This window comes from Schistocerca gregaria, chromosome 7 (assembly GCF_023897955.1).
Source record: "Schistocerca gregaria isolate iqSchGreg1 chromosome 7, iqSchGreg1.2, whole genome shotgun sequence".
Lineage (NCBI taxonomy): Eukaryota > Metazoa > Arthropoda > Insecta > Orthoptera > Acrididae > Schistocerca > Schistocerca gregaria.
The window spans coordinates 98782090-98804144 of record NC_064926.1 but is presented as its reverse complement, the minus strand read 5'-3'; the positions used below and the strand labels follow the sequence as shown (position 1 = coordinate 98804144).

General features: G+C 42.6%; 1 protein-coding gene across 1 annotated transcript in view; it reads right to left on the bottom strand.

The window, feature by feature from the left end:
• Positions 1-22055, bottom strand: part of LOC126281895 (myrosinase 1-like) — a 72993-nt gene that overhangs the window by 5570 nt on the left and 45368 nt on the right. Inside the window, exons 7-10 of the mRNA XM_049981213.1 lie at positions 17918-18065; positions 16464-16579; positions 4449-4583; positions 4249-4355 (exon numbers count right to left, since the gene is read on the bottom strand). Of these exons, the coding sequence (XP_049837170.1) occupies positions 4249-4355; positions 4449-4583; positions 16464-16579; positions 17918-18065 (506 nt within the window). The remainder of the gene's footprint in view (positions 1-4248; positions 4356-4448; positions 4584-16463; positions 16580-17917; positions 18066-22055) is intronic.

Here is a 22055-nt window from a genome sequence, read left to right as displayed (position 1 = left end):
AACTAGAAAGAAAACAGTCACATACAACAACATTGAATACAGATAAGTCAAACTCTGTGAACACATATACACAACACCAAGGAACATGATATACCGAAGATGTATCACACAAATAGATGTAGAGGTTACACTAAACCAGTGAATTTCGTGTCGGGAGGCATAATCAATCCTGCAGCCCGTGCACAACACAATACAGCACTACAACACAAGTAACCACAGCAGCACAGTAAAAGTAGGGAAACTCAAAAAAAGAGAGTAATGAGGAAAGTGTAGTTTATAGTGTCATTAAAAAGAAAAGTGTTATTGACAAGATAAATGCTGCACAACACGGAACAACACCACCACCACAGAAGATCCAGCAAGATGCCACACCGTTGCTATCTGCGCTGTTGATGGAATTGTCCCGTACATAGAAAAAGAAGGGAAAAGACAGTCAAAAACAATGGCATGATGACTGCAACAACGTAGAATTAAATTTAAGACTTAGTAGGTTAGAGCATAAAGATATATTTGTAACGGCCCAAAGACTGCTTACTATTCCATCCTCCGGGTGGCTATGTCTGCTTTCGAACCACAGAAGAATCACATAGATTGACACTTGAAACAGAGAACACCCCACAGATCCTACAGAACTATAAAAATTAGTGATACTTGCGTGTAGCACACCAGATCTATAAGGCCTAGGTGAGGGCTCACGGCAGAAAAGACTACGACTACTCACAGACTGGTAGTAAATTTTACTTATATATGAAGCACTCATGAATATATTACAACTCAATAGAAGCACTCTTGCAAGTGCGGAATTTCCGCAGGTTGCGCTGGACTTGCAAGCAGACGTTCTCTGCCTGCAGGAACCATACGCAACAACCCTAGAAAAACTAATCAACCTACCCAGGGACGCTGTCGCAATAACTGACAGCCAAAACTGTAAGGCCACTTTAGTGGTTCTTAATAGAAAATGTAACACCATAAAGATTTCTCAGCTGTGCAACAGTATCCCGGCCACGGCGGAAATAACAAAGGGTAGAGATACATGGGTGATCGCATGACTGTACGCACAATATAGAACCATATGTAGAAATAATAAAAGATATATCGCCGAATTCTAGAAACAAGAACCTAATTATATGGCCAGACATTAACGCCCAATCCACACTATGGCACTCTGACAAAACTGATGAAAGTCAACAGTCGATGACGCTATACAGGAGACACAACTACATGTTATAAATGAAGATGGATGGGAATTATACGGATCCAGTAACAAAATTGACATTACTCTAATGAACGACAGAGCACTAGGAGGGGTAGAAACATGGACATTTTTCTTTTTTTTAATCTAATGGGACTTAACTGCTAAGGTCATCAGTCCCTAAGCTTACACACTACTTAACCTAAATTATACTAAGCACAAACACACACACACACACGCCCGAGGGAGGACTCGAACGTCCGCCGGGAGCAGCCGCACAGTCCACGACTGCAGCGCCTCAGACCGCTCGGCTAATCCCGCGCGGCAGAAACATGGACTGTACATGACTCTTTGACCACAAGCGATCACAATGTAAGAGAAATTAAACACACATGAAACAATAACCACACGATACACAACACATTTCAATTTCAAAAGCTCAAATTGGAATAGATTAGTACAAATGACCCAACATGGAAACATGTACAACATAAAGGGAATGATGGATTACGGGGCACACACTCGAAACCCATCACCTGCAGTTGACTGCGCTCTGTGCTCTTCATGGCATCTGAAAGCACGCTTTCCACCTCCGCAATGACTCCTCGCGATTTGCACACAGAGTGCACACTGGATATCTTCACCTCCCTGGCGGCCATATCCCTAAGCGGCCCCACCACGCGCCTAAGTTTGGAACTCCCAACTATCAGTAAACCAACCCTCTGTGAATGTCCAGGGCATTGCGAGCCAAGAGGCTTCCTCTGGAACACAGAGAGCGACTTCATCTACCTCGGGGACTGTTTCAACGGCACGCCGTGACTAAGTTGCCTCGAGACGTATAGATACTGTTTCTAACTTTGCTACTTGAGTTATTGTCTTAAAAATTTAACATAAACTACACAGCAGATTATGACAGCTTTTTAAATTTAGGTCAATAATGACACGGAGTATGGAAAATTAAATTTTTGTTACCTTTAGAAGCCGTTAGCTGGGCGACTTGCAACTGAGGCTAGATTATAGTTTCAGCCACTTAGTAATATAAATCTGCTACGGTATCCACGAATAGTTAAATGTTCGCTCTAAGAAGCGGTAGAGACCAAATGTAGTTGTATGAGCAAAGGTCAGAAAATGAAAACTGTTTACAGTGGTTGCTGAGTGCAGCACAGGTGTACAACTTAAAAGATTAACACAAGACAGGAAAATATGGACAGTGTCAAACCATTCTGATGGCTTAGAACCATTATGAATGGGACAAACATAATACCACCGACTATACTTTAACACAGAATTTTCTTTGAAATTAGATGGAACCAGTTGCACGAAGAATCTCGTCAGCATAGATGTGTAAGTTGTGTCTGTCAATAACAACATCTCATGTGAACCCTGAATCGTCAGTCAATAAGTTGTGGTTCACGAAATCTGGTTGGTCATTAACCATCTGTAGCGACCACTGGCAGCATGCGAGATGATGCCTATGATCTTGTGGCTTTAATTGTTGCTCAGGGTTCAGATGTACAGATGAAGATGTTACCAGTGAAGAAGACAGATGAGTGAGAGAGACCAACGTAACACCCAGGACGCCTTGTTCTCATAGGAGGAAGTTCTTCGACAATATCAAGAATTTCTTCGCGGTACGGAGCATTTCCTGGTCGACCACATGATGCGTAGGTTGTAGCGCTCCTGTATCCTCCGAGCGTTGGTGAACTGCTTGAAATACCCGTCTTCCCGGACTGCGTTATTGCAGAAACCTCTCTCGGTATTCCCTTTCAGCCGTTGCCGTATTACCGTTACAGAAACCACAGACAACGTGCCTGTCTTGGTGTTTCTCGTTAGTAAACATTATAGATGTTGAAACACGAGTTTTAGCTTTGAACTTAATCGCTGCAGCCGTCTTGTCCGGAAACACACTCGGGGCTAAATATAAGAAGCACAATATCAGTAACATTGAATGCTGTAACCAGCTACAGAACCGTACGCAAATTGCAACTAAAGAAACTCATACAATGGCTGGCAACGTGTGATGGTCAATATGGCGTGCAAACTCACCATCTTCCAAACGCTCCTTTTGTCATGTATGGGGACAACACACATGAATTACAAGAGAAGTCCGTTAATTGAGAAATTAAGGAAAGAGAAACTCGCTGTTAGGGAGTTAAACACGTAACTCCAAAACGGTGACGAATACAGAAAATTTGTTCAAGATTTTTTGTAGCAAATAAGATCCTCTATTATGTGATCAAGAAATGACCTTACGATTTGATACACCCTGTATGTAACAGTCAGGTGCTCTTGTGTTATAGACTGTAGGGAATAATGTTGAAAACATGAAATGTTATTCCAAACTGGCGCAACAAGTTCACTAGGAATATGTTATATAATCTGTTGTAATTACAAAACTTTGGATGACCAGAGTGGCGTACTAGTCGGAATCTGGCACACGAAGATATCTGTGTAACCAAAAGAAGGGATCTCTCCTCCACTCCCGGTGAGATCAGGGTGTATCTACCACCAGAGAGTACGTAATCTGCACAGCGTGAAGCCAAATTCTGACTTATTGCAGGAGCTCAATATTTGGGCAAATGGCGAGTCGATTACAATTCTCACATAAGAAGAGAATGCTCTGAGCATTGAAAGGCTCGTTGTTAGTCACACAGAATGGTCATGTAATTTTAAGGCATTTTCTTTAGCAACTGATGAATATTTGTTGTGGCCAATGATGCCGGGTACGCCCCACAGTTAATATTCATTACATTCATCTACACAAAAAGGATACATTTAGGAAACCTGATGCCTCAGCCCTTATTTGGCGTCAGTTAGAATCGTTTGCGCCTAGCTACGAGTCAAATTAGTAAGTGCAATCATAGATGTCAACACAAAGGTAATACAGTGTTTGAACATTTGCTGTTAATTCATCCAGCAACACCTCTACAAAAACCTTCGTCATTAGTAATAGCAGGCTAGCAGCTCTTATAGTTCGAAGGCAATTTCGCAGGCAAGTTATTAAAAATTTAGCCATGAACTAAAGCAAAGTAACATAAGAATGCACGAAGACTTACTCGAATCCTCTGTTCCATTCCAGGTTGTCCATGAGGCTCCAGGCGGTGTAGCCGATCACCGGAACTCCGTCCGTGTTGACTGCTTGCAGAAGCGCCGTCAGGTACGACTGCGTCGAACATTTTAAAACATTAAGTGAATTTCCATGCTAAAGTTAATCTCTAAGTATTAGTGGTGTCTTGAGATGACTGAGCGCACTCACTGTTAAGTAGTCGATCCTGTCGGTGTCGTTCAGACCACCAGAATTTCCGAGGCCATTCTCTGTCACCATTATAGGGTAGCCCGGGTATTCGTTGGCGATCCAGTTCAGCAAGTTTCGGAATCCCCAAGGATATTGCTGGAACGAGAGAAAGTGGAGACACGTTACTATATGATAGCGGAGAGTTGGTAACCCCCTCTCCCCATTCCTATATCCTACTCTACAGGATGGCAGTATGACAAGTGATAACTTCACGAAAAAGAAAGTGCCGCTGCAGTAGCGACATCCAAACATTCTCATAAAATATTATGTCTCATTTATGATTATACCAGAGAAATACTCATCGTCATCACCAACATAATGCTAACCGTCGCTTCAGATAATATAATACTCAGTACCCGTCGCTTAGTGACCTGTTCACGGCTCTCCATCCGTTTGCTTTCAGCCTCTTAATTTCTGTAGAAAGTGTACTATTAACGGGGCTTGCAATGTACTAATTCCGGAATGACTCTCCACCCTGCAGCGGAGTGTGTTCTGATATGAAATTTGCTGCCAGTTTACAACTGTGTGCTGGATTGGCACTCGAACCTTGGAAATTTACTTGTTTTAGGAAAGTGTTCTGGCGACTGAGCTGTATTTTTCTCAGTATAACTCACTAATTCCCTCAGAACTTTATTTCCGCAAAAGATTTCTCTCTTACCATGCAAACTTTACAGATACTCTTCTATAAATTCATTCTGGGGAGAATTCTCTAGGCTATGGCTAAGGCACTTGTGTAACGTAGGATGTTTTAGAGTGAAAGCATTTCGCGTCTAATTTCAGTATGTATAGAGTAGAATCAACAAAAATTTAGAAAAGTCATTTTCATCTGCAACAAATTTGAACAAATCATTTATGTCATTAACATAAATATCGCATGTCCGCTTTCTTGTAATACACTTGAAATTCTTATTTTAGAAAAAGAAATCTATATGCTGTGGCAACTTTTCCAGTCCTGCTGTCTAATTTCTCTAATTTACAGATAAAAGCAGTTAAAACAGTTTATTAATACAGTACAGGAAAATGTTCAGTTGTTTTGTTTTAAAACATTTATACTCTTGTGGATACAAAATGTACTCTGGTACTGTCTTCAGTTTTTATTTTTAGTTTTCTTTAATTTATTAATTGTTTGCGCAGTGTAAATAACTTGAAGACCGTATTGATCATGCTTAATCTTTGCAACGACATTTGCGTAACGTTGTAGTTCGTTGTAGGTATTTCAGCACGATAGATAATTTTTAGTTTTCAAAAAATGATAGTTCAGTCGGTAGAGCACATGCCTGAAACAGGCAAAGGTCCGAGGGGCTCAAGTTCCACTTATAATTTGTCAAGAACTTTAATACTAGTTGGAACTGGTTTTGTCGTTTTAACTTTTATCCTTACACTACAGATGGTTATATGTTTTTAATGTGTCTGTTTCTCTGTCTTTATGACATTTAATATCTTTTCACTGTTGCAATACAACACCGAGGTGACAGCAGTCATGGGGCAGCTCCTAATATCTTGTCGGACCTCTGTTTGGCAACTCGACGAGTTATGAACTCAACAAGTCGTTGGAAGTCCCCTGCGGAAATAGTGAACCATGCTGCCTCTACAGCCGTCCATAATTGGCACTGTGTTGTCAGTGCAAGATATTGTGCACCAGATGACATCTCGTTAATGTCCCGTAAATGTTCGATGGGATTAATGTCAGGCCATCTGCATGGCCAAATCAATCGCTCGAGTTGTCCAGAAAGTTTTTCAAACCATTTGTGGACCGCTGTGACCGGGTGACATGCCACATTATCATCCGTAAACATTCAAGTTTTATTTGGAAACATGAATTCCATGAATTGCTGCAAATGGTCTCTAAGTAGTCGAATATAACCAGAACCCAGTCCATTCCATGCAAACACAGCCCACACCATTATGGAGCCACCGCCATCTAGCAATGGAAATTTGTGGTAAGGACTGTGGGACCAAACTGCTGAGGTCATCGTTCCCTAGGCTTACACACTACTTAATCCAACTTAAACTAACTTACGCTAAGACGAATCACACACCCATGTCCGAATGAGGACTCTAACCTCCGACGGGGGGAGCAGGGGGAGCCGTGACAAGACCCCTATATCCACACGGCTGCCCCCGCGGCGCCAGCTAGCACGGTTCGTTGTTGACAACTTGGGTTCATGGCTTCGTAGGGTCTCTGTTACACTCTAACACCGCCATCATGTCTCAACAACTGAAAGCGGATTTGATCAGGCCACGGTTTTCCAGTCGTCTTGGGCCCAACCGATATGGCCACTACCCATGGAGAAGAGCTGCAGTCGATGAGATGCAGTTATCAAAGGCACTCACGTCTGTCGTCTCTGCCATAAGCCATAAACCCCAGATATCGCTGCACTGTCCAAAGGGATACGTTCGTCGCACGTTCCACGTTGATTTCCGCTGTTATTTCACACCGTGTTGCCTATCGGCTAGCACTGAAAGCTCTACGGAAACGCCACTGCTGTAGGTCGTTGAGTGATACGTTGTCCGAGGTGATAGGCAATGTCTGCAATCTGATATTCTCGGTAAGCTCTTGACACTTTGGATCTCGTTATATTGAATTCCCTAATTATTGCCGAAATGGGATGTGCCATGCGTCTGGCTCCAGCAACCATTTCGTGTTCATAGTCTGTTAATTCCCGTCGCGCGGCCTTAATGTCGTCGGCAATCTTTTCACACCAGTCACATGAGTACAAACGACAGCTCTGCCGCCGGCCGGAGTAGCCGAGCGGTTCTAGGCGCAAGTCTGGAACCGCGCGACCGCTACGGTCACAGGTTCGAATCCTGCCTCGGGTATGCATGTTTGTGATGTCCTTAGGTTAGTTAGGTTTAAGTAGTTCTAAGTTCTAGAGCACTGATAACCATAGAAGTTAAGTCCCAAAGTGCTCAGAGCCACTTTTTTGACAGCTCCGCCAATGCAACTGCCCTTTTATACCTTGTTTACGCGATACTGCCGCCGTCTATATATGTGCATATCGTTATCCCATGATTTTTGTCAGTGTATGTTCCCTGGGGCTAGAATGTGGTCCACAAATTTGCATCATCATCATATTTGCGTTTTGTTTCTTCGTTGTTTCTCTCCTGATTGATCCCCCCATTTTATATCTGTACCATAATCACATGCAACAGCCTACACAGTTAAAAAGATCAATTTCCTTTTAATTTTAAAGTAATCTTGTTATCTGGTGTACTTGCCAAAAAAGTAAGCTCACCGGACAGAAAGTTCGTCCCTCAGTGCGCAAGCGCAGAGGAATCTTTAGACCTTTACAGATGGCGCAGCAATCGAGTCATGTGCTCAACCGCGTGTGCACTACCACTACATGAGCATCAGACAGTAACAAAAACTGGAACGTTCATGTTTCAAGATGACACTGTACGTAAACATGGGTAAATGTAACGACGTGACAGTGTCAAAAAAGTGCTGTCGTGTGTGAAGTTGCTGGATTTTTTGGTGTTTAGCGGCGGACTGATCCCGTGTCTACAAGCAGAGGTGTAACACAGGTAGCAACGAAGCAAGACGCCAGAAATGTGGTCCCTGACCGAAAGGGATTGACGGCTTTTGAATCAACGTCTCTTCCGGAAGTGATCGTATTGCTGCAGGCAATGAATGAAGGTGCATTGCAACCTGTTAGCGAGAGAACATTGCCACGGGGACAGCATGTCGTGGAGATTTGGAGTCGATCACCTCCAAAGAGATCGTTTTTAACACAGGCACATAAAGATGACAACAGCAAAGTTCATCGGGCTGGAAGAATTTGTGAGATCGTTTTTAACACAGGCACATAAAGATGACAACAGCAAAGTTCATCGGGCTGGAAGAATTTGTGACGGATTATCTAAACGCTGTCCAACCCTATTACATCTCAACTGACCTGCAAAATTACCTTATTTGTATGTAATAGAAAATCTATGGGACACGTTGGAGTAGCTGGTAATATGCCAATAGCGTCCCCGGAATCTGGTAGAATTGCGTGTTGTTCAACCTGGGTTAGACGTACCTAGAGGATTCGCTTCACAATCTAATCCAGGTGTCGATTAAGTACAGAGACAGAATTACACGATATTACATGATGCTAGTAGTGATTCCTACTGGGATGATTAATTTATTGTCATGGAAGCTTACATAGTTTTATAAATTGAACTCGGTCTTTGTAGAGGGTTTTGTTCACAATGCTTTTCTTTCAGAAGATTATGTTCTGCTCGGGAAATTTTTAAAGTCCGTCGCATGTAACATACGGTTATAACAATAACAAATTCAAGAAATCGTTATGAGATCTCCCATCAAATATTAAATATTATTTAAAATAATCCAGAAAGAAATAAGAGAGCTGCTGAAAAACTAGAATAATAAAGTAGAGCACCTTGTTATAACATCCATTCATTGCTATAATTACTGTCGGATTAGGTTTACTGATGCTATATGTTTATTAATAGTGCAAATTAGTAATAGGTATTAGGCAGTTATAATATATGTATTGTAAGACGTTGTGGTCTCCCTCACAGTCATATTCTGCACACCAAGATGCTTCATTCGAACCCGAACTCGATAAGATAAAGTCAATGTTGTATGAATTCATGTAAACGATATGCAAATAACAAGTGCGCACCAGGGTTGAAATACTTCAGGCTGGCATACATACATACGTTCCAGACATGACGGTCACAGGAGATTTTAGTTCAAGAGAGGCAGACCACACACCAGGAGGCCGGTCCCTTCAGAGGACGAGCCATTCTCGGCACACGTGGACCAGACAGCATGTGCCCGAGTGAAAGGGGGAACGACTCCGTGTTCGGCTTGAAAGCAAATTCCGCTACATTGTGTGGGAGCGTCCAACCTATGCATTCTTTACACATAGCACGCAGTTTAAGAGATTTTCACAGGGAGACAGCAAACGCCAAATGCCGATACTACAGATTTCCGGATTGGTCGCCTTAAACGAAATGTCATTCTCCCGTTTTAGAAGAGCAATGCTGATTGCAGGCGATATTTCTGACGCCTTTAGCTGAAGGATTAATAGAAGAGACCAAAAGATATACCCCTTCACGTCTGGCATGGAGAGGCGCAATTTCGTTGTCACTCTTGGAACGAGAACATGGAACGAGAGCTTGCGCGCTCGTACGTGTACTCAAAGAGAGAGGTACAAACAAGTCTCTCATCAGTACTTCACTGGGAGAGCACCTCTGTCGAGAGCAAATCGAAGTGCGACTCTACATTGAGTCCTTGCGATTAAGCATTGTTCACTGTGTTGGACAACACACTTATTATGCGGTGTGAATAGACAGAGTTATAGTTTAACACCTGCGAGCGAATTTTTGAGTAGCATAGCGGTGGACTGGTTATCTGACCGGTGTACCACGCCAGTAGTTAGAATAGGGGCGAATAGGAATCCTTGACTTCATCAAGGAGTAAGGAGAGTTTGATTGGCGAAGGTCAATCCAGATAGATAGAGAGTTATCTTATTTGTCAGCAGCGAGGGGCGCAGGCAACAGTCATCGCAGCTTACGGTATTGTGCACTATAGCTATTGCGAGCCACATATTTCCTCCACAACAGAACACTTCACTGAATTTCACACGCGACAGCCTCGACCGGACCTAGCAACATTCTAAAGGATAATTATTCAAGTTGAGTAGGCGCGTCTCTCAGCCATTCTGCCAAATCAATAACAATCTTAAACTCTGTATAGAAATTTCATTAACGAATCCTATCCTTGAGAGGTATCTTCACATTCCGAAAAGAACCAGGATATAGCTTGCTCAATTCTTAACTAAAAGCTCCATTTTGATTCCTCAGAATTTTTGCAAAATAAATAATAATTTTCATTAGTTTCATGTTTTTCTTACACTAACTAGCACTACTCCAGTAACCAAGTATCCCAATAGTTAAGTAAGAAATTTTGTGAATTTTTGTGTCATTTCCTTACAGCGGACGACTCCAGAAGATATTTATTACTGAAAGTTTTTCAGGTATTTCTCTTTGGAACGTTAGGAGCGTCTGTCTGACTTCTGTAGTAGTGTGGGGGTGGAAATTGTATCTTGCAGGAGCTACAGGGTGAAGGGTACATCTCAGATTAATCCGTTGCGCAGTATAACTGAATAGCAGATCAACTCCACGCAACAAGTACTAATGTGCAACTGCATCACATACACTGATATCAGTGATATTGCTTATTCAACTTCATTTCTTCCTCTGACTGGTGTTCAATAAGCATCGCAACAATATTTTTTTATGAAAGCAGGCTGGTTTTATTCAGCATTCCAATATGTCATATTACTTCCCAGTCTTTTGGCTACAAAACCCTATTTTTCAAAATAACCTCCGTTCGATGCGACGGCCTTACGCCACCTTACTGGCAGGGGCTGTGAGCCCACTTGGTACTACTCTGCTGGTTAACGTCGGAGCCAACGCCTCGCTTCATCGACAACGTTTGTATCATCCCGTGCAGCGCATTGTTCATGGTGACAGGCAGATGGAAGTCGGAAGGCGCGGGATCCGCTCTGTAGGATGGATGAGGAAGAACAGTCCAATGAAGGTTTGCGAACTCCTCTCGGATGCGCAGACTTACGTTGTCATGGAGAAAGAGATGTTCGCTTGCAATTTTGTGGTGACGAAAACGCTGAAGTCGTTTATTCGATTTCCTGGGCGTAGCACAATACACTTCAGATCTGCACCATGAGGGAGGACATCAAACCGGCTGGGGGTGTGGCTTTGAAAGTTTTCTCCGGAGGAGGGGTGGTGTGGCGCCACTACATGGATTGTTTCTGGTTCGAAGTGAAGAACTCACGTTTCATCGCCCGTGACAAAAAATTGTCACGGTCAGCTTCGTAATGCGCAAGCAGTTCTGCACAGATGGTCCTTCGTTGTTCTTTATGCTCTTGTGTTAGGCGGCCATCAACCTAGCGAGGACACGCCTTTGAGTGGGCCAATGTGTCAGCACGACCAACAGAGATGTCCAGTTTAGCAGCGAGGTGTTTATTGTGATCGGTGAAGCATGTCGAGTGAGTGTGTCCGCACGTTCCAGCGTTGTAGGAGTCACTAGTCACTGCCTTGTGCGGCCGTTCGGCAGGCTAGAGATAGGACAGATTTGCGCGACCTTGTTGGGATGATGGCAGAAGCCTCGCCCAACTACTCACCGTGCTTTTGTTCGCTGCCAGCTATTCGTAGACGTTCTGCCCTTGAATATCTGCTATACTCTAGTTTTCACCAAAATGAAGTAAATAACATCGCTTTGCTTGAAACGTACCTCAGTTACAGACGCCATTTTGAAGGCTACGAAAAGCGCAGCCACCTAGCGGCTCTTTATGAAATTACAGGGAATAAAACAGGAATATTGCACAACGGCCAACAACAAATTCCGCAACTTTTCAACCGAAACTGGCCGAAAGAAATGTGTTGCGTTACTTATTGTATCTCCCTCGTATTTCCCATCCGCAATTTTCTTTAACATGATCTGTATTTACATTTACAGTAATTACTTTATGGGTATTCAGAATGGCCTAGACTTTACTTCCTCCTGTCGCACGTCAAACGGTATCCTATCAATGAATGTGGTTTGCAATACGATCGACACAGTGCTCTCAGCAACCCATGTCGTTCGCACTTGTATGTGGCTGATGGACTGCGATGTATTCGGTTAGAGTTCTGGTGGTCGAAAAACATTCATCGTCCTTCTTTGGTCAAAAAGAGAAGTATAGGCATTGAAACACAATCACTGATCATTAGACCTCCTTTAAATTTCACTCGTTAGATTCCACGCGTTAAATTTCACGCTTGTCTACTAAGCCTAATGGAGTGACGCAGTATCATCTCGCTGATGGGTGAGCCATCCATTGAAGAACGTGTTAAGATCTATTGTTCCTTTGGCGTTACTTGAGGTAAGTACGCTACATGCCGGAACCGGGTTTCATCGTCTCCTTTCACAAATCAACAATGTAATGGCGTCATTACACTCTTTAAGACATCGTTACCGATATCTCACCTAAAAGTGAGCAAAGAAAGAATTGTTTCAGCCCAGATCCACACGAAATGAAAAGTTCAACCTAACTCTCATCTGACATTCATCATTTGCTTATCAGGCGGTTCGTAAAATTTTTCGTTAACTATATTCGCAATACGTCCATTCTCCGTTGCGCTACCAATAGAGGAGTTTGAAATCCATTAAATGCGACCAATTTATCACTGCATTCGCTGAAGGAACCCCAGTGATATTATTTTACTTGCATTACTGTATAACATCAGAGACTGAAATCGCTAGACCCTTTATATCTGTATAACAGGTCAAATTGACATGGACATGTAAACAATCAGGAAGCACTTACAGAATCGCCAACGTAAGAAATCATACAAACAGCGTTCAGCAGAAGGCTCGGTCCACGTTCGCAGTGACAACAGCACAAAAGTGAATAATTTAATCCTGCAGAGTACGGCAATCAGCAGAAAAACAATTTGCAACTAGATGATGCATGAGTTCGTTTAACAACTTGCTATTTCTCGGCCAGTCATGTCTCTGGCTTTGTTACCAATTCAACATGCCTGGAATATGGGCGGATCATACCAGGTTTACTGCCAGCCCCTAATTGAGACACGTGATGATTAATGCGTTTAGTAGTCTAGCTGTGGGAAGATAGCTGCGACGTTCAGCATGTTCGACGTATCAGTTCCTATAACGTCCCTACTGAACTTCTCTGGCACTTTCTCGCGGAATGTGGTGCTGTTAAATTTCACAGATGTTCCGACGTTGAGCCCTGATTAGTTACAGTCGGAGAGTTGATTTGATCATTGTAGTCCGTCTGGCGATCGGAGTTGTTCATGGAGACATTACAAGAGAGGCGTTGTGCATCACGGAGAGATGCACTTTTCAGGAGGAGTCAGACAACACATTACTTCCCCCCACATACATCTTGCGTATTGATCGCGAGGAGAAAATTAGAGAAATTAGCGCCAATACAGAGGCTTACCGACAATCATTCCTCCCACGCACTATTCGCGAGTGGAACAGGAATGGAGGGATCAGATAGTGGTACCGAAAGTACCCTCCACCACACACCGTTAGGTGGCTTGTGGAGTATGATGTAAATGGAGACCGAATTTGATCTGAGTTAGAGAAATAATTCCAATATTAATTATCGGTTATTAAAGCAAAGTCAACAGCGGCACGTAGTAACAGAGTCTTTGACCTTAATCTAAATTAATATCGTGTTAATGCGATTTTTTGTACGTAAGACATATTTAAAGCAATATCGTTAATTGCTTGCTGATTCCATTCATACCATTCAATGACTTTGAAATTTTATTTTAAGATTCATATAAGAAACCGATATTTCGAATGTTGAAACCAGTTAAATTCATCACCTCACAGTTTACTACTTATGAGTGTAGAGTCTATAACCACTAAAAACAGTAATAGGATAATAAGTTTCATAGGGGACCTACTCGTGTAACCAGTATCAAGACTGCATCACATATTAACAAAGGTAGCGGTGGTGGTGCAATATTAAAATTGAATTAAACGATTGTTTCGAAATATAAATTTAATTCAATTGATGCTTCACTGCAGAAGATCATATGTATAACCCAAACATATCAGCTAAATTCATTTTACTAAAAACAGTCGTATTAAAATTTTCATAGGTTCAGAAATATCAGACGCACAAAACTTAACAACGTATTTGTAATGACCTCAATTTTTTTTTTCAAGATGAGACATTTTACACATCAATTCGCAGTCGTTTTAAATTTCTAAAAAATTATATTTACTTTGTTTTGATAAAATGTCAGAACGCGTCGGAACGAACTGTAGTTCAAGTTTGATTGTTCCCACATTAATATACGTTGCGAAGGATATACAAAGGAAAAAGCTAACACTAATATAAATTAAAAAAGCTTTCACGCAGCTTAATTCTGTTATTTACGCACCTGTTTCGTGGCCTCACATCTCTTAAACTGATGGAGAGAGAGCTGTCTATAAACAGGTCTTACAGAGACGCCAAATGGCAGTTTAGAGCGAGCTCATGTTGCAGTAGGTCGTGTAGACCCTCATCAGTTTCATTCCTCTGAATGCAATCTAAATATAGGTTGGCATCGGTGACAAAACATGGCCGATGTCTGTTGTTTCTGTAAAATTCTATTGTGACTTCTGTTTATATAATAAATATTATGATATGAATATACGTTTTGACTCATTAGCATTTACATGGCATGGAATTTACATAGCACAGGTGACCTCTTGGACCTGACCTCTGGAGTATATTGCAACCAGTTTAATTCATCTCATGTCAGCAATGAAGTACACATGTCGGATTTGTGGAATCACTGAATGGGGACTGCGACTTTAATAATTGAAGCATCCCAAGCATAGAAAAGGCCTTAAGTTCAAGATCTACATAAACGACGACATACCCATAGAAAACTACGGATTATGTGTACCTAACACAGCACATTCCCACCAAGAAATTGTTTTTCCCCCAGAAGAGTCAAATCCGGGGTTTTGCTCTGAATGACAAGGGGACTGAGCTCATAGAAGTTTTGTGTCGCCATGCCGTCTCCAAATGCTCTAAACGATGTTTCCTTAATCTGTTATAATAGCATCTACAGCTACAATCTCATCATTTTCCTCGAGGCACCAAACGATACATGGTGGGGAATACTTCTGATACCACTAACTGATTCTTCTTTCCTGTGCTACTCGCTTATGCCACGTGAGGAGAGTGATTGTCGGTAAGCCTCTGTATTGGCTCTAATTTCTCGAATTTTCTTAAGAGGTATGCGGGAGGAAGCAATATATTGCCCGACATTTCACAGAAGTGCTCTCTCGAAATTTCAGTAGAACAACTGTATATGATACACAAGCCTCTCTTGTAGCGTCTGCCACTGCTGAGCATCTCCGTAACGCTCTCGCGCCGACTAAACGATCCCGTGACGAAACGCGCCACTCTTCGTTGGACCTCCTCTGTTTCTTCTACCAGTCCCTCCTGGTAAGGATCGCAGACTGATGAACAGTACTCAAGAATTGGTCGAACAAGCGCCTTGTAGGCCACTTCTTCCGTCGATGAGCTACATTTCCTTCAGATTATCCCTATGAATCTGTCTGGCATCTGGTTATCCTGCTACTTTTTATGTGTTCATTCCACTTAAAGTCGTTCTGGATTGTCATTCCTATATATTTTTCTGTAGTTTCCAGAGTAGTAGTGCATTAGTGTATTTCTTTTCCTATGTATGCACGATATGTCACGTCTATTCACGTTTAGCGTTAACTGCGAGTCCTTGCACTATTAGTCAGTCCTCTGCAGGTCGTTATGGAAATCGATGCTGTCTTCTGGCGTTGCTACCTTTCCATAGACACCCGTGTCATCAGCAGTAGTCTTAATGAGCTTCCGACTCTTTCTGCCAGACTATTTGTAGACACTGAGCGGTCCTACTTTGGGGTACTCTGGAAATTATATTTACATCTGTCGAATGTGTTCCGCTAAGAGCGATATGTTGAGTTGTGTCTGTAAGGTCTTGAGGCCAACTACAAGGGCGAGAAAATTATCGAGACTGCTGGGACTGAAAGCTATGTTGCATGTTTTTATTCGAGATTAAGAAGAAACAGGTGTCGTTATGGAGGGAGGAGAGGGGCGGCAGTCCCATAGGCCGCTCCCACCCCCTCCCCTCCCCCTGTCATCGTTTCTGACGCCGCCGAATTAACGTACCGCAGAGGAGAGCACCAAAGAGCAGGAGGGGGCACAGAGCGCGAATTGAAGCTAATGTGCTAGGGTCAGAAACTTCTCATTCGTGGTGCCGTTGATCTGTAAAAAAAATGGAGCGTGATAATTACCAATGGTTTGACGTCAATAAGTGTGAGATGAAAATCTAGTGAAAGTTTTGTCAGAGAATTTTGTCGATTGTCTCCGCCTTAGTTAGTTCAGAGAGGTATCTGGCTGAAGACACTTTGTCGGCCTCCGGCTTACTCACCCCACTACTGACGCTGACAACGCCAGAGTCTCTGGACTTGGATGGAGATACGCCGGCCTCGCCTGACGTCACGATGCTCGTCGAATAGTGATTCAGCCCGAAGAAGTCAGCCGCCCCTGCGACAGGACACAGCTTTAGTCAGGTGATCACGTTTACATGTTATTCATTCTGAAATGTGCGAGAGAATCTAGAGTTAACTGAAGACCCTGAAATCTCTACGTCTAAGGCATCATACTTTGTACACATTGTTTCATAGTCAAGCTGTCAACTCTTAGAAGAATGGAAAAGATCTGCGCTACGCCATTTATTACCAAACGTCCATCTGCGTTCTAAACACATTTTCAATACGATTTCCCACTTTCTTTGTTACAGTAATAAGAGATAACAAAAAATCTATTGAAAGCTTCCTATCGCTTTTTGGATATGGGTGAAAAAGATGACCTATGTTGCTCATAAAATATATATCAGAATACAAAATGAAGATAATGGAATTTCTAGTGGAAACGACATTAAAAATTATAAGGCACTACAATAAACAGAAAACAGAACAAGTTTAACATATCTAGCGTGTGATACTAACTAATCTCAAATTAATAGAAGAGAGAACTAGAACGTGGCAGTGGGACTGATATCGTAACTGAAGCAAGTATTCAGCAAGTAAATGAAATACAGTTAAGTGAGAGGAATGGGAACATTGTGGTTTATATCTTTGAAATGCATGTAGACGAAGTGAGGTAAGTGAAATCCTAATCAGGAAATCTCAGCCTGTAATGTAAGGAACATGTAGTCATAACTGAACTTTTGAGCCTGACCGCGATTCCATCCATTTTATTTCAGTGGCTTCAACTCAGCTCCTGTACATCACTAGGGTCGGGTGTGGGTTCCCCGTAACTCCGGTGGTTCTATTTGCAAACGGGAAAACGTGTTATTGTTGCTTGGGAGAAACAGGTGGAAAAACGTAAGCGACAGTGAATGTTTGCTCGTTCCCACAAGGGTTTTCGGGTGATGAAACTGGTTATGGTAGCTGCTAGTGGTAAGCAAATTATATAGATTCGAAACAAAACTTTCTATTGACACAACAATATCTTAAACATGTAAAGTTGCATCGAATACTTAAGCGAATGGAATGCTATGCTGAAAGAGTATTTTAATGTACAGAGGGTACAATTAACTACAATGCTCCAGTTAGAGAAACTATAAACACACAACCATTGAATAACACCCTTGTGTGAATAGAAGGTAACTGGAATCCTCAGCGTAAGAGATTTGCATACAAACACAAGGTTGCAGTAAAATGACAACTGTGAAAATCGTGAAGAAGATATAATGTGTCTTGTCTATAACAAGAAGAACTTTCGTTCCAGATCTGATTTTATGTTCAAGAAATAGCGGAATGATGTGCTTTCTACTGACATAGGAGAACGAGAGTAAATGTTAATGTGGCGTAAACTTACCTCTGAGGTACGCAATCTCTTCCTCTGTAAAAGTTGGCAGCCGTGAACGGGGCCGCCCCTCTGCAGCACTGTTGGCGTCCACCCTCTGGCGCACTACTGCCGGGTAATCCCCGTCCTGGCTGTAGATGGGGTGCGCGTAGAGTCCTCCCTGATGACAGCAGACAAATATGCTTCTCTTATAATTTGTGCATTTCCGCTTTCCCGCAGCAACACAGAAACGAAATAGGTAAAACAATAATGACTGCTTATCACCACCTCTGTGTGTTATAATTAGTGTAATCTTATCTTCGCAATCCCTACAGGAACGACACACAGGGCGTTTTGGTACATTCTTAGAGTCCACTCTTACAATAGATTGTTGTAACTTTATAGATTCAAGGTACAGTTGGCGTTCGCCCTCAAGAAACTGCCACTTCAAGTTCCCCAGTCTCTCCGGTGAGTAATCGTGTTGCTCGACTCTGTACGAGCTCTGTCTGCTGTTCGTCCTGTTTCGTATGAGTGCTTCACACTCTAGCAGCATTCTAGGATGGGTCCGAAGAGTGTTTCGTAAGCGTTCTCGTTTCTAGACTGTTCACATTTTCCTAATATTCTACCAGTGAACCAAATTCTGCCGCCTATGTATGCGATTGTTACTTTTCACACCTCTACAGTTACACCAAGGTATTTACAATAGTTGACTGATTCCAATTGTGACACACTGATATTGTATTGTAGGATACTACGTTTTTCCTCGTAACGTGGAATGCACAATTTTACATTATTGAACAGTTAAAGCAACTTGCCAATATTTGCCCCACTTGAAATCATATCAAATTACCCATTATAAACTCACCATCTATTTCCACACGCAAGAGGTTGAACTCTTTTCTTCCTTCCCCTGTCGTCTTTCAGAAACTGCGACCTAAGGTTTGTATTAATAGTTTCAATTAGTACTCTATACGTAATTGTTTACAACGCGAAGATGAAACCAGCTGATCAGTTTCCCAGTATAGTCAGTGTCTCAACTAGCGGGGGGGAGGGGGGGCGGGTGTGATCAGGAATTCAGGTTACAAGAACGCTATTACTGAAGTTTCGACTGTCATAAAGAAATTAGTTGCGCGCGGTAATTCTGATACATGCCTCTGGAAAATGTGATAGTTGTAGGTGAGCACAAATGGCGACTCGCCTCTGAAACTGGTCTCACCAAGAAATCCACTCAGTTACTCGACTTCTGAGGGCGAAACATGTAAACATGGCTGAAATTCTCTGGCAATTGGTAGAGCTTTAGAGAGAGACTGTACTGAGTGCTCATCACCATGCAGAATGTTGTCGAAAGTTTGCGACCGGCAGAGAAAACGTCACCGACGAGGATCACAGTTGCCAACCCAGCATGGCAACAACAGCTCTGAACACAGTTCGCGTGCTGGAGCTGATTCAGGATAACTTCGGAATCAACTTACACGGTGTGACGGTAGAACTGACAGTGCCTTCCGGAAGCGTTCGTCACGAATTTTTCGATATTCTGCAATACTGGGAATTTTGTACCCAATGGGTTCCACGAAATCTATCCAACTAACACGAGGAGAAGAGCATGGAGGCAAGCCTGCAACTTTTACACCGGTTCTCCACTGAAGAGAACGGTTTTATTCACAGCACTGTCATTTTTGACGAAACTTGGATGGACCACCGCAGAAAGCGGCCGTCAGTGGAGTGGAAACACCCCTCCTCTCCAAGGACAAAGTAGCTTAAGGTGACTCCAAAATCAGGGAAGGTGAGGGCCCCAATGTTTTGGGACATACTCGTGCAGTTTTTGGAAAGAGGGAAGACAGTGATTGCTGACCGATACTGCAAGACCTTTACATGACTGCGCAGGAGGGCGCAATGTTTCTTGACGACAACGTGCGACCTCGTACTGCCAAGAGGACCACCACGCTGTTGAAACTGTTCTCTGGTACGTCACTGACCATCATTCCTACAAGTCGGACCTCGCTCCAAGCAACTTTTACCTTTTCCCTCACTTAAAGGAGCAAATAGGAGGGGACGATTCACTTCAGACAAGGAGGTGAGACGCTTCGTGGAAATGTGGCTGAACACAATTTTTACCAGAAGGATATATTCAGAGTCGTCCCACGAAGCGACAAGTGCCTAAACCAATGTGGAGACTATGTCGGAAAATAACCTAATGTATGTACTACCAATTGGCAGTAGTGGTCGTATGAATTGAAATGTACACGTTTCAATATATGTCTGATAACCCTAATTCCTGATAGGCCCTCGTACATTGCCACGTTTACACTCCTTTTGGAAGCAGTTGTGATTGAGCCTGAAAACTTTTTCCTTCTCGAGACATCGCATAACTCTGTTTAATGAGACTTCGTCACTATTGACAGCAAGAACCACCCACTTGTACTAAACCCCCAGAAAATTTCAATTTAGCCAGTGAGACCGTAGAAGATGGTATAAGAGGCAGAGTGTAATGCTGACCGTAATTTTCCATCCGAATTTTGCGGAGATTAAGTTAATCCGTCCTTGGGGATTCTTTCGATCTGTTTTGCAGAAAAGTTCTGGAAGTTTATGTCCCTCACACAAGCAGGATCGGCACCGTCAGATTCCCTGTAAAGTACAATTCTTCTTGCTGTGATTCTGTGTACAAGCGGAACGTTACATTATTCGCGACAACGCTCAAAAGGGATGTCATTATCATGTATTTATTTACTTAACTCCATAAACCGACAATATCGACACAATTAATAATGATTTAATTGGAAACTGACAGTTTCCTGAGAGCAAGGTCTTACGACAGATCTAGATTGGAAGCCATCCTATCAGCGACTGGCGACTACAGCGCACAGCCTGTACCTCCTACTTACACTCGTGACATTTCGTAGCTGGTTGCTTAAACATGTTTCATTTATTTATTAAGAAGGTCAATTTCTGGCGTCGTAATATTGTTGTAAGAAATTCTTATGACTTGTAGGTTCATCCAAATATCCGTACGGGAAAAAGGTGACTTTCGGTAGCAAATATTTGTTAAATAAGATCACTTGCTTCAGCGCCAGAGTAAAACTGTGCTTTGCCTACGTACACTACCTTTCTGTAGTGATGGGGAGCTCGTGAATAGGTCGTTCAAATGAACGCTTCGCTCCAGTGAAGTGTTATCTCACCACTCAATTTCAATGAACTGGTACTACAAACTCTTCACAGGTAGCACACTCCACACTTTTTCTAGTTCACTTACTCTCTTCCCCTCTCCCTCTCCCACTGCATCGGCGCTACTTCACTCATCCTCCCTTCACTTCAGTCCTCCCTCTACTGCCTGTCGACGAATCGCGCGGTGTTTGTGGGGAACGACAGGTTTACGAGGGGTATGGAGGTGAGGGGCGAGGGGAAGGCAGCGTCAGCTGCTTCCTGCAATGCTGACATCATTACCCGTGACTATTTATGCAGTTAAACTTCGCGTCAACGGGTAGCCTACCGTTGGCAGCGCTTGTAGACAAATGAATATTAAAGATACAAACGAAGAGGCTGGCTGTGTGAGCACGCACAGCCAACATGAAAATAAAAAGTTTGTTAATAACACTGAAAGAGGGATTTTATCTGAAATCGTACCAATGACTACATGTGACAATTTACGTTTTGAATCTGGAGGGTTATTATTCTCAACAAAAATAAAATCTACAGGAAAACTTCTGAATACTTACGTAACGTAGGTATATAGACTTTGTAAACATACTCATTCTATTTTGGATTAAATTTAAAAAAGAACATAAAATTGGACTACATTTCGTTGGTAGCCCTAGTTTGTTTCATTTGGCAGATAAAGACTTTTTTGGGGGCTTCATGAGAAAATGTCGAGCAAGATTAAATGTAATAGCTTGTTTATATGTGACTGGCTCCTCTGTTTATCTTTCCTTTGTCCCCTTCGACCATGCTCTATTTAAGTTACCTCAGACGCTGTAAGAGCGTAAAACGTTGTGTGCACGTTACTGCCTCGTTCGGCCATCTGTTGGTAAAATTATGAAGTGTTACGAAGCTCTATTGTACGACCGAGGCGAAGCGAGCGTAACCGCGGCTGAGCGGCGAACTGGGCAACTTCGCCTGGCTTCCGTACTTCATGAATGAACTACTTCCTTTGAACGCTTCACGGCAGAGAGTGAAA